The sequence below is a fragment of the Pseudorasbora parva genome, chromosome 22 (genome assembly GCF_024679245.1).
Source record: "Pseudorasbora parva isolate DD20220531a chromosome 22, ASM2467924v1, whole genome shotgun sequence".
Classification (NCBI taxonomy): Eukaryota; Metazoa; Chordata; class Actinopteri; order Cypriniformes; family Gobionidae; genus Pseudorasbora; species Pseudorasbora parva.
The window spans coordinates 11,357,967-11,380,555 of record NC_090193.1 but is presented as its reverse complement, the minus strand read 5'-3'; the positions used below and the strand labels follow the sequence as shown (position 1 = coordinate 11,380,555).

At 38.8% G+C, this 22,589-nt stretch overlaps 1 protein-coding gene across 1 annotated transcript; it reads right to left on the bottom strand.

The window, feature by feature from the left end:
- Positions 1-213: 213 nt before the first annotated feature.
- nwd1 (NACHT and WD repeat domain containing 1) lies at positions 214-22,509 on the bottom strand. Its single transcript, XM_067432383.1, has 18 exons — positions 22,453-22,509; positions 21,109-21,463; positions 16,672-17,944; positions 15,186-15,389; positions 14,766-14,925; positions 14,542-14,659; positions 13,237-13,401; positions 12,135-12,332; positions 11,887-12,009; positions 10,944-11,146; positions 10,562-10,615; positions 10,355-10,468; positions 10,187-10,277; positions 6,344-6,492; positions 5,980-6,253; positions 3,247-3,800; positions 667-772; positions 214-524 (listed from the first exon to the last, which is right to left on the bottom strand). Exons 1-18 carry the CDS (start codon positions 22,507-22,509, stop codon positions 214-216), a joined length of 4,509 nt encoding a protein of 1,502 aa, XP_067288484.1.
- Positions 22,510-22,589: the final 80 nt, after the last annotated feature.

The following is a 22,589-nucleotide window of genomic DNA, read 5'->3' as shown; positions in this document are numbered from 1 at the left end:
TAAAATAAAATATCTCCCTTTGCTTTGAACTTTGCGCATCATAACTTTTTGCATATATTGTTTATGCTCAAACAGCAACATCACACACACACTAACTAAAGTTTAAAAAGTGAAATCATAATCAACCACCCCTTTAGATTATAAAAATGCCTAAAGAGTACAATGTTTTATTATTCTTTAATAATCTGGATTGTAAGAGAAAGTAGACCGTACTTAGAGGAGAATGCACGTGTTAGATGGTTTGGTTTTCATCAAACCGATGCCGATGAAATTGAACTGAGCAGGGTTATAATCTGGCAGCATTTTGATCTCGGTGTGTGGTGCATTCAGGCTTTTCTCCCGAGAGGTGACTCGGTAATGTGCTCGGAAGTTACGGAGGGGGTTGTATCCAGGTTTGACGCTGTCTGGACAGCGGAAGCCTTCCTTAATGAAAGATCCGTGCTGGGACACGGCTAAAAATCCGTCCTTGTGTGGCATCATCTTTATGACTGGAGAGTAGACAAACTGGATGTATAGCAAACAACCTGTAATGAAATTATCAAAATCAATCAACTGAAACAGACACGAAAGACATCATTACCAAGACATACATGGTAACTGTAAGGTATCTTCCACAAATGTTTTAGTCATAAACATTTGTCATATACAACACTGAACAGTCCTTACCACTAGAGACATCCCAGACTTTGATGGTTTTGTCCAGCGATCCAGTGAAGACATATTTATCATTTATTGAGAAGACAGCACAAAGGACACCTTCAAAATAAAAACCCTAGAGGAAGGAAAAAAGACAACACTTGCCCTTTTAATGTCACACAGCAGTTGTTTATGGCAGCATTATGACACGCTGAAAAAAAAAGAACTTACAAGTTGATTAGTTCTTGTTGACTTGATTTCTAGTAAAAAAAATTACACTATAGTATACTTTGCTGCACCTTACAATAACCATGTAATAACTAGGAGCTACTGTATAGGCTACTGGGTAACACTTTATGGTAAGGGTACATGAATTCATGCATGACTTATGCATTACTACATGCATTACTACATCATGAATCATCAGGAACTAACAGGAATTCAAAGTCTTTCATTCATGACTTCATGGATGAACAGCACCTTAATTAAAACATTAACTAAGGTGAGTACAGCATAATAAATTATGCATGATCATGATGTTTTCTAGATTATGTTTAGAAATGTGTTTAATTCATGCATGCAAGACTACTTTCGAAACCAGAATTTTTGTATGTACACTCTAAAAAATGCTGGGTTGTTTTAACCCAATGTTGGGTCAAATATGGACTAACCCAGCAATTGAGTCATTTTAACCCAGCGATTGGGTTAAATAGTTGCTTAAGACAACCCAATTGCTGGGTTAGTTCATATTTGACCCAACATTGGGTTGTTTCTTACCCAGAATTTTTTTAGAGTGTATGATGTCATTTGTGTATATTTTACCTACTATGATATAGGTTAATGCTGTTGTTGCTGCAATGTAACATTGTAGAACAAACCCCATGAAGACTTGCCGATTGCATAGACTTTCAGCTAATGGGATCCATTCAAATAAACATAAATAAAAATAAGACTACTTTAAATTATGATGAATTATATTTATCGGGAGGAGCACATTCAGACAATTAACCTAATTCATTTGTTTTACACTATTTGTGTAATGTATGTCTGAAATTGTGAATTATTAAAGGAATATACAAAAATCAATGTTACCATGCACCATAGTCTATGATTAACTAAAGTTTTTCCTTAATCATGATCTCTGAGTAAGCATTTTCATGTCTTCTTTATAGTAGCCTGCAGGTAAATGGTCATACCCTTAAAACTGGCAACAGGCTCAGCACATAGCACATGAATTCTGTTGACATTATAATACAGTAGTCATTATTAACTAAGCATTAGCTTCTCATGACTTCATCATGTGTGTGGCCCCTCAACTAAAGTGGTGACATGATCCTTTGAAACAATGATAAATGTGTTATTAATGATGGCATTGTGAAATGACATGAATATGTACATGAAAGTTCAAGCCTTTACACACAGTTACCATAAGCTTCTTCATAGTTTAATGTGAGGTACAGACGAATATTAAAGTCGACAAATTAAAGTTCACGTAAACTCTTCCCGCCCTCTGCTGCAGTGTCGTTTTTAAACTGTGTCGCGTTATGACAGTCAACACGATGATTATTCAATATGCCTTCTATTATACCTAAAATAGTTTAGAGAAAAGGCTTAAACTATTTCATAGATAGGCTATAGTAGGCCTACAGTACGCATCAATATCTCTTTCCTTTGTGCTTTGAATGTTGTGAATCAAGGGCGCTCCCTCTGCGCGCTATGACTCCATGTTGCTTTAAGCACATCATTCTGTGCACGGGATGTGCATTAGCGCATGCGTCCTTTGTGCTGCTCTGTATTGAAGTCTTTCATATTATAATTATTTTGCACAATAAAAGATTATTGCTCCATGAAGTCATGAATGAAAGACTTTGAATTCCTGTTATTTCCTGATGATTCATGATATATTAATGCATGAATTCATGATCATTCATGTACACTAACCGTTAAGTGTTACCGGCTATACTGTAAAATAAAGTGCAACTAAAAATACTTCAAACATACATTTTGGTTTCTAGTTTTAAAAAAATCTGAGAAATCTGCCAATGGAATTAGCCAAAATATACTTTTATTAATTATATTGTCATGTACTGTTGTTGTAGAAAGCACATATAACAAAAACTTAAAATAAATTCAAAAGGGAACATGTTGCAGCCCTCAACTGATGTTGATGTTGACATGTTGTGTTTTGGCCTGAAGCTCCACCCTCCACCTATCGACCAATCACGAAATCAGTAGTGTTTCTACATCTGGGTTGCCAGATCTGCTCTAGTTACCACAGCTGCAGCTACAAACGTTCCTGCTGATCCTGCAGCTTATCTGGCAACCTCGAGTCAAGGGGGAGGGGAGAGGGGATACACCACTCTACAGTCATTTAAAGTGATTGAAGTACCAGTTTTGGCCACAATCCTACATACACTTCCTTTCAAAACATATTTCATGGAGAAGGCAAGTGGATAAGTCACCTTAACAAGCTTATACAAGTATCACAGTGTTAGCTTAACACCATGTTAACAATAAACGTTATTTGAATGAATTGTTAAGAGAATGAGCGTAGACCAGACTTTGGCTTAATTAAAAAAGCTCAAATTATAGCAACCTCTGAACCCTCACCTTGTACTCCATGGTGTGATTTAGCAAGACTGGACTCAGATTCCACAACTTCTGAACACAATCTTGAGAGCCAATTAACGCCTGCGAGTCCCAGTTGCTCATGGTGATGCAGGTTATGGCTGCACCGTGGTGATCCAGCTCAGCTGCCGTGGCGCTCTTAAAGTCATAGATTACAACTTCACCACCAAAGGTGCCGTAGAGCAGCCTGCAGTCTGACAGCAGAGCCATGGCGGAGATTGGGGAATGCAGTAAGCACAAGGAGTACCTCTCAAATGGGCCCTCCACACAGGGGAAACTGTCCCTCGCTGTAATCTCAAACAGACAGACCGCATCCTCATATGCCACGACCATTTTGTCCTCCCGTGGGCTGATAGCCATGCTGCGTACCGTCGGTAGGCTTTCTGGAGGTGGCAGGCACAGGGTTTCTAGGGCAAAATCCAATGGGTAAATGAGGATGGTACCAGTCCGCAGTCCACAGAAGAGTAGATGTTTCTGCTGGGCTAATTCCATACAGCACACTTCTGAGGACACGTCCATACTGTCTGTCCGTAGACCTGTTAAAGATGTGATTGTGTCACGAACTTTGTGAACTTTGGCTAAAGATTTTTTTGGGGTGAATTGAATACTTTTAAAGGAATAGTTTAGCCCACAATTTAAATTATATCATTAATTACTCACCCTCATGTTGTTCCAACCCCATAAGACTTTCTATCATCTTCAGAACACAAATTAACATATTTTTGATAAAATCGGAAAGCTTTCTCTAAGAGCACATCAAGCAAACATGATGAATATTTGAATATTGTATTTGCGAATAAAGCCTTTTCAATCTGTTCATCATATAAAGCATTGTGTCTATTCAGAAAATTTGGACTAAACTGCGTCAAAGTGGTAGTCAATGGAAGGACAGAAAGCGTTTAGATCTTAAAGGGGGGGTGAAATGCTGTTTCATGCATACTGAGCTTTTTACACCTTTAAAGACTTGGATTCCCATCCTAAACATAGACAAAGTTTCAAAAACTAATGTTGGACGTTTGATGGAGTATTTCTGTGTTAAAAATACTCCTTCCGGTTTCTCACAAGTTTCAGAGAGTTTTTTTAGAGTATGGGTCTACTTGACGTTAATAGAGCGGAAGGTCCTTGTATGGGCTGTACGGGCTCTTCTCCCGGTAGGGTGCGCGCGCACGTAACTAGAGGGAGAGAGAGGACATGCACGCTGTAAACAGGTGCAGAGCCAGTCATCCGTGAACACTTATGACGCGCCGCTCTCCACTTTATTCCTATGGGTGACGTCGAGCGAGTTCAACGCTTCAGCACAGCATTCTGGGAAGGCAAAGCTGCATTTGAAGCGATTTGAACGCAGAAATGACGGGAAGCTTCAAGGCATCGCTTCAGTCGCGTCGCAAAAGTTGATTTCCACGGTCACTGCTGTCACAGGACTTCACCAAATCATACCAAAGAAGTGTGTTTTTGACAGAGCGGTCCCAGCGATAAAGATTCGGTCCTTGGAAGCAGCCGGTGAGTAAATCAACTTCAAATGTCTCTGCTATTGGCTACCGTCGCATGAGTAAACATCAGTAAACGATACGATCGCGTGCTTCGTCATTCAAATGCGCTAACGGTTAACGTTACTCCATTGTTGTTCTGTATAACGTTACACTATTCTGACTCTGACGTGCAAAACCGTTTTGCTTGCTACCTCTAAGGTCTAACGTTAGTCACATACAATAGTCCATAAACCGAATCATGTCCTCATAAACTGCGCATAAAGACACACAAAGGCCCCTAAATACAGTCCATACCACAGAGACGGACATCCTGATGTTGCCGTTTCTCCTGTTCAATTTATTTCAGCCTCAGATTTGATTGTGGATCATTATCTGTATTAGCTGAGATAGCGATGGGTTTCTCCACGCTTGAGGACGTTACCGCTTTGTGCACATTCGTCATTCTTTAGCTCCGCCCACACGATACGCCTCCAGGCGCTCGTTTTTTTCCGGAAAGACTCGGTACAGCCCATATTTCTTTTATAAATATGATAAAACTAAAGACTTTTCGGAGATATGAAGGATGCAATAATACTCTATAGGTACTCAAGATTGACATGAGATTGACTGAAACTGAGTGTTTCACCCCCCCTTTAAGGGTTTGGAATGACATAGGGGAGAGAAAGTGATGACAGAAGTTTCATTTTTGACTGAACTGTCCCTTTAAGAACTTACACACAATTACAACAATAAAAAAACAATACACTGTAAAATATATATATTATATATATATATATATATATATATATATATATATATATATATATATATATATATATATATATATATGTATATGTGCGTGAGTTGGTTTAACTTAAAAAAGTAAGTAACCTGGTTGCCTTAAAATTTGGAGTTTATTAGGATTTTTTTTTTAGTTGAAACAATAAAGGAAATTGGTTTAATAAATAGAAACTCAAATTATTACTGTATCTGAACCACATAAAACATGTGATCAATCATGAAAATAGCGCAATTTGGCATGTTTTACTGCGCCATCACAAATAAAACACACAATTATCCAATATGCTTACAAAATTAATACTATTTGACTAAAGGTTGTCGATTCTCAAAAATGTTCATTGTAACAATTTTTTTTATTTCAATGAACTCAAAATTTTAAGGCAACCAGATAACTTATTTTTTAAATATTTTTTTTTACAGTGTGTCATCTTTTTACATGTTTCACCTTCTGAACAGCTCCAGGTGAAAACTTCTGTTTTATTTCCCTCTTTGACAAAGAATACAGTTTCACTGTCTTTCGACAGGACAACTAGGGGGCAGTATGCTGGGATGAAACTCTTGCTCCTGTGCTTGGTGTTGTAGTCCAGCTGCCATACTTTGAGCTGGTTGGCAATAATGGAGGCAGAGATAATAGTGCGCTGATGTACAGCCAAAATGGACACAGCAGAATCCATCACACCGATCCAGTCCAGCAGGGCTCCTGTGGTTACACTCCACACCTTGAAGAGCACAAGAAGATCAAATTCCATTCAACACAATGGCAGTGAGATGAAACTGTGCCTGTTTGGGAAGAGAAGGATTAAACTGACCCGTATAATGCGATCCTGGGCGCTTGTGATGATTTCACTACCTTCACTGCTTGAGACAGCACATAGGACAGAGGCATCATGGTGAAGATCCAGAACCTTCTGCATTGAAGTCAGTGCCACAAGGAACACACACAATGTTCTGTCACATCCTTTAACAAGAAAAAAGGTACATTGACAAATTGGATTTCACACAAGCGAATAGGTTTATTGGCACAAATGTATGTTCTCTGAAAATATAAAATCTTAATAGAAAATAATTATACTTAGCCAATACTAGCATCTTTAACGTATATTTATTATAATAATTAACTTATTATAATAATCATGTAGGGGTGGGGGTAGAGATCAGCACCACATTGTGTGTGCAACCCAAGGAGGGCTGATTCAAACTCAGCTATTCAATCCCGCAACCACATTTATTGTAAGAAAAATGATCAAACAAACTTTTTTTTTATATATATATAAGAGAAACAAAATTCTAAAAACTTTGTGCCAAACTAGAGTGACAGCTTCAGTTTATATCCATTACCCTATTTAGTAATTCATTATATTATTTATTTATTATATTATTTCATTTACACTAAAATTATGATCTTCATTATGAAGTTATTCAACTAAATATACTTATTTAATAATATAAACTATAATACTGATCTGCCAACATTGTCGTTATATGATAAATTAAAATAAGCGGATAACATCACTGTTTTCTCCAGAACGACTGTACAGCCAAATCTAATTTTGTTGCAGTATTATCCTGTTTGACACTGTGAAGCTGCTTTGACACAATCATCATTGTAAAAGTGCTATATAAATAAAGTTGATTGATTGATTGATATTTAAATGTATTTTAGTCACTCATATATGCTAATATAAAATAAAACAGCTAATATAATATTTCATATTTATATAGACAACTGGACAAGCTTTAACCACTTGAAAGGATGGAAGAGAAAAAGAATCTACACAGTGATATCAAATATTATAGGGAATTCAAAATCCTGTCATTATTGCTTTTTTAAATTACTTTTACTGATTTTTTTTAAAATAACCTTTTTACATCTGTTTACTAGAGAATACATAGTTAGGTGTATGGGGGGGGGATCACAATGTGGGAAACAAATTCAAATTAAAACAAATATCACTGTTACTTTTTTTTAGATATGTAACCCTGTTACCTATTCAGTAATTTTATTATAACATTTGTTGAATTTTATATAGCTATTATATACTAGCCTGGATGCCAGCCGAACTTAGCCCTGCCCACAATTTTTTTAGGTCTGGCGGTTTGGTCTGGATTCAAACCATAGAGGAGTAATTATCCCCGAACAGAAACTGTTCGGACCAATGAAATCATCAGGGCGGGCTTTAGACGATGATGGACAGATGATCAACAGTAACGTAATCATGCACGTCATCAAAGGGGCTTGGATTATATTTGTTCAAATCTTAAAAGGAGAGCTTGTTTGTATATGCATTCACCTTCACAATTTCTCTCAAAAATGATGATCATGTTGGGTAAGTACTCTGTGTATCATTAAATTATTTAATTTTTTTACAAGACCGGCAAAGATTGTTTATTCCAGCGCACATGCAGACAGGGTTACCAAGTTTTTACAACAAAACCCGCCAACTACTAGCCCTAAACAATAGCTTCTCGGGGGGTTCTCCGGGGAAAAAATGGCGTATGGGGGGTAAAATGTTTGTTATTTTGGCAAGGATGCCTGCTAAAATTCGCACTCATAGGTCAATAGATCACATAATACTCGCTTCAACCCGCGGACATAGAAAACAACCCGCGGGGAAAAAAACGCGGACTTGGCAAAACAGTGCAGTTGAACTCTGTCTGTTGACATTTGACAATGCGTCGCTTCGTTGCTCTGACTGGTTGTAGGTCTATCCAATTGATGTCTTTCCTGGTTCGGTTGAAACACGCCTCATAATCACAGCCCAATGGAGCGGTTTCAGACTCATATTCTGACTAGAATTGAGTATGACCACGTCAGGCTAATTATATACCGATAAGAGGTAACATTATGACCACTGACAGGTGAAGTGAATAACACTGATTATCTATTCATCATGGCATCTGTTAGTGAGTGGGATATATTAGGCAGAAAGTGAACTTTTAGTCCTGAAATTTGATGTGTTAGAAACAGGAAAAATGGCAAGGATTTCGAGGGCCAAATTGTGATGGCTAGACGACTGGGTCAGAGCATCTTCAGAACTGCAGCTTTTGTGGAGTGTTCCTGGTCTGCAGTGGTCAGTATCTATCAAAAGTGGTCAAAGGATGTAACAGTGGTGAACCAGCGACAGGGTCATTGTCGGCCAAGGCTCATTGATGCACGTGGGGAGCGAAGGCTGGCCTGTGTGGTCAGATCAAACAGACGAGCTTCTGTAGCTTAAATTGCTCAAGAAGTTAATACTGGTTTTGTAATACTGGAAAGTTCCATCAGTGGGCACGAGAGCATTAGAACTGGACCACGGAGCAATGGAAGATGATGGCCTGGTCTGGTGAATCGCGTTTTCTTTTACATCACGTGGATGGCCGGGTGCGTGTGCATTGTTTACCTGGGGAACACATGGCACCAGGATGCACTATGGGAAGAAGGCAAGCCGGCAGAGGCAGTGTGATGCTTCTGGCAATGTTCTGCTGGGAAACTTTGGGTCCTGCCATCCATGTGGATGTTACTTTGACATGTACCACCTACCTAAGCGTTGTTGCAGACCATGTGCACCCTTTCATAGAAATGGTATTCTCAGGTGGCTGTGGTCTCTTTTAGCAGGATAATACACCCTGTCACAAAGCAAAAATGGTTCAGGGATGTGTTTGAGGAACTGAAAAAACGAGTCCATGGAGGCCCCACCTTGCAACTTACAGGACGTGAAAGATCTGCTGCTAACATCTTAGTTCCAGATACCACAGCACACCTTCAGGAGTCTACAGAATTATGTATATGATTACTATATGCCTTTTGGAAGTTATTCAAAGCGTTTCAAAATATATTGATTTTTAAAGGCAGCTGTGTGACTCTGAGGTGGAAAACAGGAACATGGTTTGTGGAACATCAGGAACACATTATTAGCTGTTTGATAATGTTTGAAAGTAAAAGGCTAATCATATTAATTACCATTGTGTCCAACATTTTATAGAGTGAAACATAAAACACATTCTGATACATCGGCTTGTAGACAAGCCTATTTGAGTGAGTGGAGGCGGGGCTCACATGCATATTCATGGACCTGCTTATAGTAAACGAAGCAAGGTTGTAGAGTTACATCCACACTATTTTAAGGCATGAATATTTTTTTTTTCCACAGGAAAAAACAAACAAACATTTAATAATGTAATTTTGGTGATAAAAGATGATAAGATAAGTATTGACTACAGGGGCACTAAGCAACCCAACATTCTGGCTCAACAGATGATAATAGCTGATTAATGAAAGAATGTGTGTGTGAGCCTGTTTATGTGGTTTATGAGGACACAAATTTGTATAACTACATGGGTATAACACTGGTATTACACTATAAATGTGGTTTATGAGGACATATCAAATGTCCTCATAATTCAAATGGCCTTAAAAACATACTAAATTATGTTTTTTTGAGAAAGTAAAAATGCAGAATGTTTCCTGTGATGGGTAGGTTTAGGGGCAGGGGCAGTGTAGGGGATAGAAAATATGGTTTGTACAGTATAAAAACCATTACACCTATGGAGAGTCCCTGTAAACCACATAGACCAACGTGTGTGTGTGTGTGTGTGGGGGGGGGGGGGGGGGTCGGAAGCAGTTTTATATTAGTGAAGCACACTTCAAGAGACATTGACACGTGTAAAGGCACCTGCAAACAGCAGCTTTTCATCCTCAGATGTTCTGAGGAACAAAGCTGGAGTGGGAAGATCAACCACAGACTCATTTCCATGGCTCCATACCTGCACACACACAAACACCTTCGAATAGTGCTCAAATTCTACATTTTGCTCAGTCTTTACTGAAACAAGGTACATACCGAATGTAGACGGCCTTCCCCAAAAGCAATGAGTATCTTGGCGCATTTGGTGAGTGTCAGAGAACAGGTGATGTTAAGGTGTCCAACAGAGCAGGGTAGGGGGGTCTGGGAATTCTGCACGCCAGTGGATATGTCATAAAAACAGAGTGCTCCCTCACTGCATATGCATGCTACAGCATCTCCCACAACACCAAGAACAGAACAAACCCCTGCTGTCACCTCATACAGGAGCTCGGCATTGTCCAAGTGCCAAGCTTTAATCTATGCATGAAAGAATGGGAACAAGAAACTGTAAACAACATTCAACATAGTTCTATCAATTATTAAAAGAACATAAAAATGAAAATTCTGTCACTATTGATTTTATTACACCCCCACCCCCTAACCTTCTCACATCTGTTTTCTAGAGAAGAACAAATGGTGTACAAAAATCTATGGTGATTCTTTCGAATTTCTTCTTTCCAAAAATACTTAATTACTTTTACATATAAATAATGACAGGATGGGTACACTGTGAGGGTGAGTTATTAATGACATAATTTTCATTTTAGTATAAACTGTTCTTTAAGAAAAAAAAAATATTTCATACTAGGCTGCTTGGGTTGGTTATGATAATCTTCCTTTCTTCAATCAAATGGACATGTGCAGGGGTGTGTGTTTGGACAGACACTGCATCAGTGATGCAGAAAAGCTGTTGTCCACTTATCAGACACCATTTTCTTAGTGTGCCATCGACTGCAGTAGACAAACAGTTATTGGTTTTATCCAGCATCTTTAGAGACAGCACCCCCGCTACACAGAGAAAGAGAAATTAAAGATCAAGACTCAACCAAAAGTTTTTATATTTTCATATACTTGAACAGTGTTTACTAGAGCATTATTAATGATGGTTCTACCAGGGACGGACAGTTCACAGTAAATGCAAATAATAATAATAATAATAATAATTTGAATGTGCATTTGGGAACACAATGCTCAAAGCAAGATCCACAAAGACATGGATGGGAAAATTTCCATAAACACGCCTTATTGAAAGCATTCCCAGAAGAGTTGCATGTTAAGGCAGGCGTCCCAAAACTTTTGGCAATTACAATTTACAGCTGTAATATTTAATTTTTTTTAGCTATATATTTTAGAATATATTTTTTAAAATAATATATATATATATATATGTGTATTTTTTTTTTTTTTTTTTTTTTTTTTTATTTATGTAAAAAAGATTTATTTCTAAAACACCTGTGTGAATGTTATGTGGATTGATACAGGTTTTACTCCACCAGTTATAAAGTCAAAATAAAACTCTTAAAAAGGTGAAATATTTTATCTAAATCACTTGCATGGTTGTCGTGTGACCATTAACTGGCATCATAGAACCTTGAATATGACTGTGTTGTTGAAAAATTGAAATGTTAATTTAAAATCTTAGGGAATAAAAAAGTTGAGCTCCGGTTTCCTCACTTCAGATTTTGCTTGCAAACAAGTACGTCCCCTGATCTGTTACGCCCTTGTTTTCTATATTGTTAAAAACCTACCCGTGTGTCCAGAAAGAGTATGAAGAGTCTGTAGATGGCTTAGACTCCAGACTATTATCAGCCCATCCTCTGAACCTGCTACCAGCAGCTCCCTCTTTGAACATATCACAACAGCCTTTACCCCTTAAAAAGTCAAGAACACATGTGATACTATGAAATCACATTTAGCTGATTAGCAATAGCTTGTCTGGAAAGTTTAGTTTTACTTTAACAAAAGCAAGATTGAGATCCTTTTTTTATGGTGTCACCTTTAGTGAACCCTGTGAGGGTGCTCTTTAGTGGGCCCCCAGGGGCCTGAAAGAAGCTGCATTTGGGCACAAGCACTGGGTCAGTACAGGATCCAAACCATTCCATGCACTGAGAACACAGCTGACCAATCATAGAGGGGTAGAGATCAGCAAGACCCTGAAGCCTGGCGAAGATCTCTGTGACCAAAAGTGAGGGATCTTATAAAAGAGAGAGATAAAGTTAAAATTGACCAGTTTAAAAAAATTGTTACATTTTTTTAAATTATGTTTGAGATATTTCTTGAACTGCCCATAATATTTAAATGGATGTGGAAGGATGATGAAATCTTGTGATTTATTTTCCTGCGACTAAATAAAGAAACTCTCACACTAATATTTAGGGAGGATTTAAAGAGTTTACTCAAAAATGAAAATTCTGTCATAATTGACATTACCCTCAAGTTGTTTCAAACCTGTATAAATTTCTTTCAAATGAAACACAAAAGAAGATTGTTTTGAAGAATGTTGGTAACAACAGTTGATGGGCCCTATTGACTTCCACAATACGGAAAAGAACACTATAGAAGTCAATGGGGCACATTAACTGTTTGGTTACAGACATACCATCATATCTTCTTTTGTCTTCAAAATATATCTTATCTTTTTTAAGAGTGCTCTACTGACAAATGAATATTTAAACGTGTATTTAATTAATATTTTAAATGTAGTTAACAATAAAATAACAAATAATTCCATTTAAATGTTATAAAGTAATAAAAGCCCATTGGGCAATTGATCATGCAGAAGCCATTTATAAACTTTTGACTCATTCATTTTTAAGATGAAGAGTATAATGGAAGTTCAGTAAGTACAGTTTTCTTTCCTCTAGATGACTACGCTGACATAAACTAAAAGCTAGAAAACTCCAAATTCAATGTCATGAAAACATGAAACACAATACTATAAATAACTAAGAGACAAAAATTAAAATTGTGATCAATGGCAAATTTTTATGTTTATATTATAGGTTTTTTACACATTCAATTTTGCCTTACAATTCTTATTTCAATATTTTGAATAAATATCATTGGTATAATACAGCCTATGGAAGTCCCATACTTACCCACATGGCCATCGCTAAAATCAAATAAGGGCTTAAGCAGCAGAAATGTCTCTTTCAGCATTTGTATCTCTGGACAGTCTGTGAGGTCAGTGCAAAGTAACAGGTCCTGAATAACACAGCTCACACCACACTGCAGCGTTTTACAACACAACCAATCCAGACTGCCTGTGAGAATAAATGCACAGTTGTGTTTTCATATATAATTAAAGTTTACAATAACATAAAAAACAAAGAACAATCGTCCATTAGTCATTTAGTGGGGATTAGATTTACAAAGGTTTACTATACTGTCAACATATCAGAACTCCTTGAATGGCCAATCACATCAAAGTAAGTACAGAGTGAGCTATTTTAATTATTTATGATTGAGTTCATACAACTTGAAATCTTAAGTTTATGTTTTTCATTCTTAGCATGTATTTACTTAATTCTATTAAGTTATATTTCATTTATGTTTATAAGTTATGCTTATTTATTTACAAAAAAGTTCCATTTAATCAAAAAATATTAGTTAAAATTACTCAAAAGGAAGACCATGTTACATCAACTCAATTAAATTAGTAGAACTTTTTCTAAAACTTTGAGTATACACTACTTAATCTATTTAATTAATTTGAACGTTCGGGTTTACAATGTACAGTACCAATTACCCATTCATTTTTGTAGGGAAAACTGAAAGAATATACCGTACAATAGATGTGGCATTTTATTTTTATAATTTTTATTTAATTTCTTTATAAAAAAAAAAGAATGCTTAAAGGGATAGTTCACCCAAAAATGAAAATTTAATGTATAATACACAACCTAGCAAAACTCAAAATTGTGTTATTCTCTGTTCTTCTGGTGGTCGCCAATAGCCATTGGGTTTAATATGGATTTATACTGTATATCTATGTGTTTTTTACTCTCTTATTGGCTCTCATAGAAATACACCCCATTGACATGCATTATACAGGCAATGGTTGGAGTTAAAAAAAATCTTCATTTGTGTTCTACTGAAGAAACAAACACACCTACATCTTGGATGCCCTGGGGGTAAGCTGATAAACATCACATTTTCATTTTTGGGTGAACTATCCCTTTAAGCATTGTTTTATTTTATTTATTTTTTATAAATACTATTATAAGCAAATTTGCAACTTCATGTCAATGTATTCTACTAGCTTGAACCCTAACACCTAACCTTAACCTCGACCTAACAGTCTAATTTAGTCTACTAATATTCTAATGAGAGTTAGTTAACATGTAGCTGCAGTTACCATAGTTAGTAGAATCTCTACAGTGGTAAACCTATCCAAACCTTACCGAGCACTGATTGGCGTATTTCCTCCCATTTGCCTGCATGAGCGAGGTGATAGGGCAGTTCATGAAGCTTCCGTAAATTGGCAACTTCTCCAGTGAACCACAAGGGCTGGGGTGGTACCTTGAAAATATAGCATGTTTTACCATCAAAAAAATGTGTACATTTATAGGTCACTTACAACCAAAAATATTTGACATAATGCTCATTTCGTGACCTTGAACAATACCTTTCTGTCAGCATTTAGCAGCGTGGTTAGCGAGGGCAGAAGAATAGGCCTGAGCTGCCCTTGACTCCACTGTCCTGAGAAATACTCGGCGAGGATAGAGTGCATGTCAGCTTTCACATTGCGTGACAAATATCTCTTTCTTACCAGCTCTGTGAACTGCCTAAGAAAAGTAAGGGATGAGATGAGAACAGTGGTAGAATGGGCAATAGGGAGCACTAGGAGTTTCGACTGATTGGCATTGGCCAGTTAGCCCCTGCTGGTGATCCTATTCAAAGTAGCTTTGCATTTGAAACTTATATTTTCCTTTGTTCTTCATTCCTTTATTTGTCACCAGGCAAGAAAATATTACATTTCAGTGATTGTAGTTTAGAAAATACAAAAATGTCGGTGGCAAACAAAAAGGTCTAAGCAAACCTTTACCTGTGAGCGAAACCCAGTAGAATAACACCCCCCTCCCATCTCTCCACCAGATGAGCTCTCAGGTCATGCCGGAGACGGGACCAATGAAGACGTGGAAATCGCAGGAGTGTGTGGCTTGGAGGAAGCCAGTACTTATAGATCTCTGCAAGAACATCATTATCTAACGACAAGACATCCTGTAGCTCTGCCTCTGATAGTCCATGTCTGTTGAATATGTGAAAGGCAAATAATTACATAAAAAAAATAGACTTCCGGCATTCATTATGGCATTCATGCAGACTTCTTAATGTAACACAGAGACTGCTCAAATCAGGGTTATTAAAAGTTGCGTTTCCACCGCAGAAATTTTCCCCAAGAACTAAGGACTTTGGGGTGGTACTCTGTGTTTAGACTAAAGGAACCGGGGTCTAAATTAAGTTGTGCTTGAATATTTTCCCCTCAAAACGTCCTTGCTTGCGAGGTAGGCCCTGTCCTAAATGGAACACTTCATGTACATCTGATGCGGTGCAGTAAAAGTTGTTTGATAATTAAATTAACCATGGAGTTTAAAAAATAGGACCAATAGACTGATGTAGCGGAGGGGGCGTGGTTTCGCGAGGTCTGTAGCGGGGTTGAAGGAACGGAGCGGGGAGTAAGTAGGTCAAGTGCAAATGAATAACACCTGTGTCTGACTGCAGTTATTAGCGTGGAGAGACAGCACAAAAGCCGCTCCAGGAAGAGAGGAAAAGAGAGAGAGTTGGACTGGGACTAGGCGGTCACCCCTGAGCCTGAATGGATACAGTTATATTGAAGAGTTTACGAGTTGTGAGAATGAGTTGGAGAGACTGAGTTTTACGCCCTTGTGCATGCTTGTGTTTACCATTGTGTATGAGAAGTAAAGTTTCACTAATCCCAGTCACACCAACCCCGCCTTCTTCCTTCCCCACAATAAAGAAAAGAACTAAGAACCTGACTACAACTGACAATGAGGTTCAGGCTTTATTAAGTTTATACGTGGAGGACCAAATCCATTGGGAAGTGGAAGGTCGCATGCAGTCACCAGACTAATCTTCACGGTACTAAACCACGATGGAAACGCAGACACCAATAGGTCTGGGGGAAAAGGTTCCTGGGACAAATTGTTCTGGGTAATTTCAGTTGAAACAGGGCTTTTTAAAATTTGTAATTTTGAATGGTGCACAATCGTGGTATTTACAAAAGAATTACAGTCACAAGAAACAATCTATGAAATGGTCACAAGCTGATTCTTGTGCACAGCCACATTAATGAAAGCATACTGCCTGTCATGACAACGATAAAACAGAAGGTGGTTCTGATGCTACTTTGGTATATTTTTAAACATATTTTATACCTTTTTCCATCTAATAAGGAGGTAAGACAGCACGGCAGTATAAAGATGTCATTATATCAAATCAAAGCATCCTCATCTATTGTCAAAAAAGTTAGCACACTGGTTCCTTCTACACAAACAAAAAATATTACTAACCTTGATATCAATATGAAGCTCAAAGCATGACTGACTAGCTTCTTCCCATGATTCTCCTCAAGTGATTGCAAAAACTGGGTCATTACTTCCTGTGCAGAGACACCCAGGTGAACACTCGACATGGAGGTCCAGGAAGACCACTGTTTAGCAATATCCAGTATGAGTTTCAGATGCAAAGGGCTTCCGCTTTGCTGGAAGCTGTGTAAGATGGTGTCCAACTGTTCTGAGGTCAGCTTGCGTCCAGCTGCGCTCATGTAGGCATCAATGATGTCTTTCCCTTGATCGTCGTTGAAAAGTTCCACTCTAAAGAGGTTTTGCTCTGCTGAAACCAGAGATTTACATTTCTCAACAAAGTCATCAGAAGTAGAGAGCACAATGTGTACATTAGGTGGGATCGCTTTAGGTATCCAGTCTAGTTTAGGGGGTTTGTTTGCCTCTAATAGCTGGTCCACTGAGTCTAGAATGAGTAGGAGCGTGTCTCCTTGTTTTGACACATCTTCCAGCATGAAATGGAAAAACCGGACTAACTCTTCGTGTGTGTTGGCAATATGGGGGTGGGGGAACTGCAACCCCAAAGCTCCACACACTTGAAGACATATACCTCTAAGAACAGAGTCAACATCCGAGCTGAGTGGAGATGTTCCCAGTAACCTCAGCACCACAACTCCTCGATGATCTACAACGCCTCGCATTTCGTGTGCCAGTTTGCAAAGCAGAGCTGTTTTACCAACCCCTGAAGCTCCATGAACCAGAAGAGGTTCATGGCAAGCATTATTGGACTCCCACATGGTAATGCAGATCTTTCCCAGAATGCTGTCCCTCCCTTTAAACACAGAAGACTTCTCATCGCTCAGCATGGCATGATGAAAGAGCTCCTGCTTCAACCAGGACCATCCTGGATGTACTGTGTCACAACCTCCTGAAGTTTTCAGAGCGTTCCTGCTGATTAGTTCCTTCATTTGAGATGTTATCTGCTCACAGAGTTTTCCCAGATATTCCTTGTGTTCTTTGCGGCTCGGGTCCATAGCTCCTTTGCTGAGCTCCATGCAGAGAGGTTGGAGGCGACCTGTGTTGCAGATTCGTTGCTTCAGGTCAGCCAAGAGCTCCCGAGCTTCTGTGTCAAGCAAGCCGTCGGCTGTTACGTCCAGAAGAAACTTTGCAAAGTTTTTCTTGCATTCTCTTTTACTAAGTCGAGGCAGTTCGCGGATAAACAGCACAGCTGATGCATCCCTTTGAGTCTTGAGAAAACCGTGCTCCATTTCATACTCTAAGACTAAAAAACCATATGCAAATAACAGAATAATCATTCAAATAAAAGTACAGGACTTATTAAACTTAGAGGACTATTTCCATAAATATGGTATTGGTTCACATTTCTTAATAAATAGAAGTTTAAATGTTTTTTTTTATTAAACTATAATCTAACATATTTTACTATTTTCTCTATTTACCAAAAACTATTTTACAACCCTGATACCATATGATTTTGCCAAATACAACAAAATAATAAACTGTGACACTCAAGAAGTAACATCCTGTTTGGTTAAGCTGTTTGGTGACAGTGTTGTACAAATCACGAACCCACATATCAAAGAAACTTAAAATTAAATTCCTAAAATACTAACTCACATGCCACTCCAAACATGTATGTATTTCTTTCTTCAACAGAAAAATGTATGTTAAAGGGGTGGTAAAACATGATTTCACTTTTCTAACTTTAGTTAGTGTGTAATGCTGCCGTATGAGCTTAAACAACATCTGAAATTTACAACGTTCAAAGTTTAAAGCAAAGGGAGATATTTGCTTTTAAAGAAATACATTTCTAAGGACTTCAGCAAACGGCCGGTAGGGAACTACAGCCTTTTCCTCCAGACTCGCTGACATCAGCGGGTTCAATATTTACATAAACCCCTCCTCCGACTATATTAAATGAAGGGGACGAGGCCATTTTGCAATCCACTTTGTTCAGCCTTCAGGGATGGGGGAGTAAGGGATCAATGGTTAAAATTTAAATCTCGCTCTCTGTGCTGCACATTTTCACGGAGAAAAACTCTCAATCGTCGCAAGTTCAATGCAGGATTCGCACAATGGATTCTCTTGAAAGATGTAGCAGTTACAATTTAAAAACAAAAGCTGTTTACGGGCCATAACCTGTAAATATGATTTATTTTTCGTCTATGTGTTTTCCTGTAATAGTTTGTATTGTAAATTGTAGGTTTTAGCAAGGAAGTAAACAAATGACAACACTGTTGGCTCTGCAAACCAGTTTGTTAACCCTTTGACATGTACGATCACATTCTAGGCTGGTCCCTGCAGCATACGATCACATATGATTAGAACGTTCAGTGATCAACTGCCAAATTCAAAAATGTAAATCTAGTTTTAGCGCCTTGACTGGGCTCAGTGCAGAGTCCTGCAACGGGTCGGGTAGCATAAAAGTGGCTAAAACGGGTGGATTGTGACATTTATAAAATTCACGGGTGGGGATGAATGATAACGGATAATTAACTCTGTGCGGGCGGGTAGTAGGTAGTAGGTAGTAGATGGGCGGATGAAAAATATGTGCAATATTTCTGTGCCAAAGTGAAGAGAGAGAGAGAAAGAGAGAGAGAGAGAGAGAGAGAGAGAGAGAGAGAGAGAGAGAGAGAGAGAGAGAGAGAGAGAGAGAGAGAGAGAGAGAGAGAGACCAGGGCGTGATTGTGAATGAGCGTCACCTGCGAGCCACACCGGTCTCGAGTCCTCTGAGGGAGCTCGGAAGCATATAAGGACGAGAGATCACCAGACCTGGATTTGACGTTGAGTGGTGTTTACGTTTTATTATGTGTGTGCATTTGGCAGATGTCCATGAGGGGCTGCCCACGTTACTTTCGTTTTGTTTGGTTAAAGTCTTTTAAATGTTCGCCAGTTCCCGCCTCCTTCTTCCCCCATCGAACATATTGTAGGCTATTACAATTTCTATGTCCAAATTACCATTACACATACACGCAACAACAATATGCCATTTGACCCATCACGTCACCACCACTGCGACAGTGTGACTTTTGTTGATGCCTCTCGTAGCGCAGATGGAGCGAGCGTTGCAGGAGTAGCAATGGATGAAGTAAAAGTAAAGTTGGTGAGTGGAGTAGCTATATGAAATTGTTGACAATGAGTCTTTAAAGGCACTTTTGCCTGTTTCATTAGCCCATTCATGACGCGGTTGATGTTGAGAGAGGTGCAGGATAAAAAATAAAGCATTTTAATTTGAATGTTTTAGTGTGTGTGATTTAACCGCGGGCACGGGTCGGGTAACGGGCCAAATATTAACGGGTCTGGGCGGGTACGGATTTAATTTTGATATTTTCACGGGTCACGGGTCGGATCTGGTGCTAAACCTTGCGGGTACGGGCGGGGGCGGGTCTCCAAAAATGGACCCCTGCAGGACTCTGGCTCAGTGTCTTTTAATGTTTATTTTAGGTTTCATACACTTCAAATGACATTACACAATCAAAAAAATTCACATATCAGGCGAAGTGTATGATCTTAGGTTGTAAATCCAGCAGGCCCCATCTCCATCAGTGTTTAAACATATGCCTGCGGCCGGACGCCCACAGCCTGTGATAACTTTACCGATCAACTAACACAACCATTTTCTACCCGTTCCCTCACGTAATGTCACAAGCTGAATTCAGGGTGATTGGGACACTTCCCAAGTCATCTCAATGCCAAAAAGTGTCCCAATCACCTTGAATTCACCCTATATCAGGAGAAGTGGATCTTGTGTTTTAAATCCAGCAGGCTCCATCAGTGTTGTAATATAATAGCGGCACGGACGCCCACACCCCGTGATAACTTTACAGATCAACTAACACAACCGTTTTCGACCCTGTTCCCTCACGTAATGTCACATAACATACATCAGGTGAAGTGGAAAGCCAGCAGGATCTGACTCCCTGTCAGTGTTGAAAACATGTAATGGCGGCGCCCCGCCCACAGCTCGTGATAACTTGCCGATCATCAAACACGTGAACTGGGCGATTAGCGAATCAGAACACAGCTGGGCAAGCTAACCAATCTGAGCCCATTGCATATTTTTGAGGGACTGGCTTCATAGAACCCAGAAACCATCAGACCATTTTTACAAGGAGGGAAAGAGCAGTGCAGAATAAAGGTAAAATATATGAAAAATAATGCAATTGTTTAAAAACGAAACATGAACATGTTACAGTGCACCCCACAAACACAATCAGGCCTTCGAAAGAATGTTTTACCACCCCTTAAATACAATGAACGTCAGTGGGGCCCAATTATGTTTTTGGACTTTTACCATATGGATAAGAAAATTATTTAAAAAAAATATTTGTGTTGCGCTGAAGTCATTCAGTCTTACAGGTCTTGAATGACAAGAAAGTGGTTGAATTTTGCACCATATTTGTGGCAAGTTTAATCATATCTTACCAGATTTGAAAAACTTGTGCTTGTGGTCAACACTGATATCCCCATCTCTCTCAGCCTGTTGGGCAGCGGTGCGGAGAGCCTGCAGCAGTCGTGACTCTGTCAGATTCCAGGATATGACATCATTATCATGCAACTTTCCACTCTCAGATCCCTTTTCATTGTAATGAGGATAGTGAGCTGTGATTGGCTGGAGGATATATGTGGGTGGGACTGAGTTACTGTCTTTGGAGAACCATTGGTTAAGGAGCGTTAAACTCTCTGAATCTTTGGAAAGTTTTGATACCAGCGACTCAAACTCCGTCTCTGGTATAAGATGTGGAATGGGACGATGGCCGTACTGATTACCAAGCAGAGCCTGACAAAAACAAATGCGATGCAGAGATACAACATTAAACTTACGTTTGAGGATTTTAAATGTCAACCAAAACAAGTCTGAGGACCTAAAGGTGTTAATGGGTAAAGACGGAATAAAATGTAATAATGTTGATTGTGTCACTTACAATAAAAGTCGGCCCATCTGATATTCTCTGACAGGTTTTAATTTCTTTAATGCACAGTTCCGTTGTCAAATGATCAGCTGTGATGATGTCACGCACTCCGCATCTGAGATCCACTAACTGCGAGAGAAAAAAACTAACTAAATTTAAAATAGCAAGCCAAAAGAAATATGCTCTTTGAACAGTCTATATGTTTGGTAAAAAAAAAAGTTGGAGCCACTTTATATTAGGCGGCCTTAACTACAGTCCCTGACAAAAGTCTTGTCGCTTGTGTACAAATTGACCTAAAGTGCTGCTGAAATATATTTCTAATCAAGATTTTTTTTACAAGAAATGGCTCATTTTAATCCCACCAGCTTTTGTGATAATGTTTCAGTGAAAAACTAAACTTTCAAAAAGTATTCTAATATTCACAGCTAGGTAAAGCCCACTGCGTCAATTTTTGCAAAGACATAAGTGTTGTCGCCTTGTCATATGAGTTTCACCTGTGACTAATAATGGATCAATTAGGTCTCAAGTGTGTATAAAAAGAACCCCAGTACGCTAGACCTTCACATCAACTGCAACTAGACCTCTGCAAACATGCCTAAGATTCACCCAGAGACTAAAGTTTTGATTATCAAGAGGCTGAAGACCAGATCCACTGCTGATGTGGCAGACACCTTCAATGTGTCTCAGCGTCAAGTACAGAGGATAAAAAAAAGATTTGAAGAGACTGGAGACATTTTTGACAAGCCCAGGTCAGGCAGACCCCGCAAGACAACTGCTCGAGAGGACCGTTTGTTGGCTCGAAAATCCAAGGCCAGCCCATTTTCCACTGCAGCAGAGCTCCACGAGACCTGCTTACCTGAAGTCCCTGTGTCACAGAACATTTTGTCGGATTCTGTCTCAAAATGGCCTCCATGGTCGAATCAGTGCCCGGAAGCCAGCACTAAACAAAAGACAATTGAAAAACTGTGTGGCATTTGCCAAGGCCCACAGCCT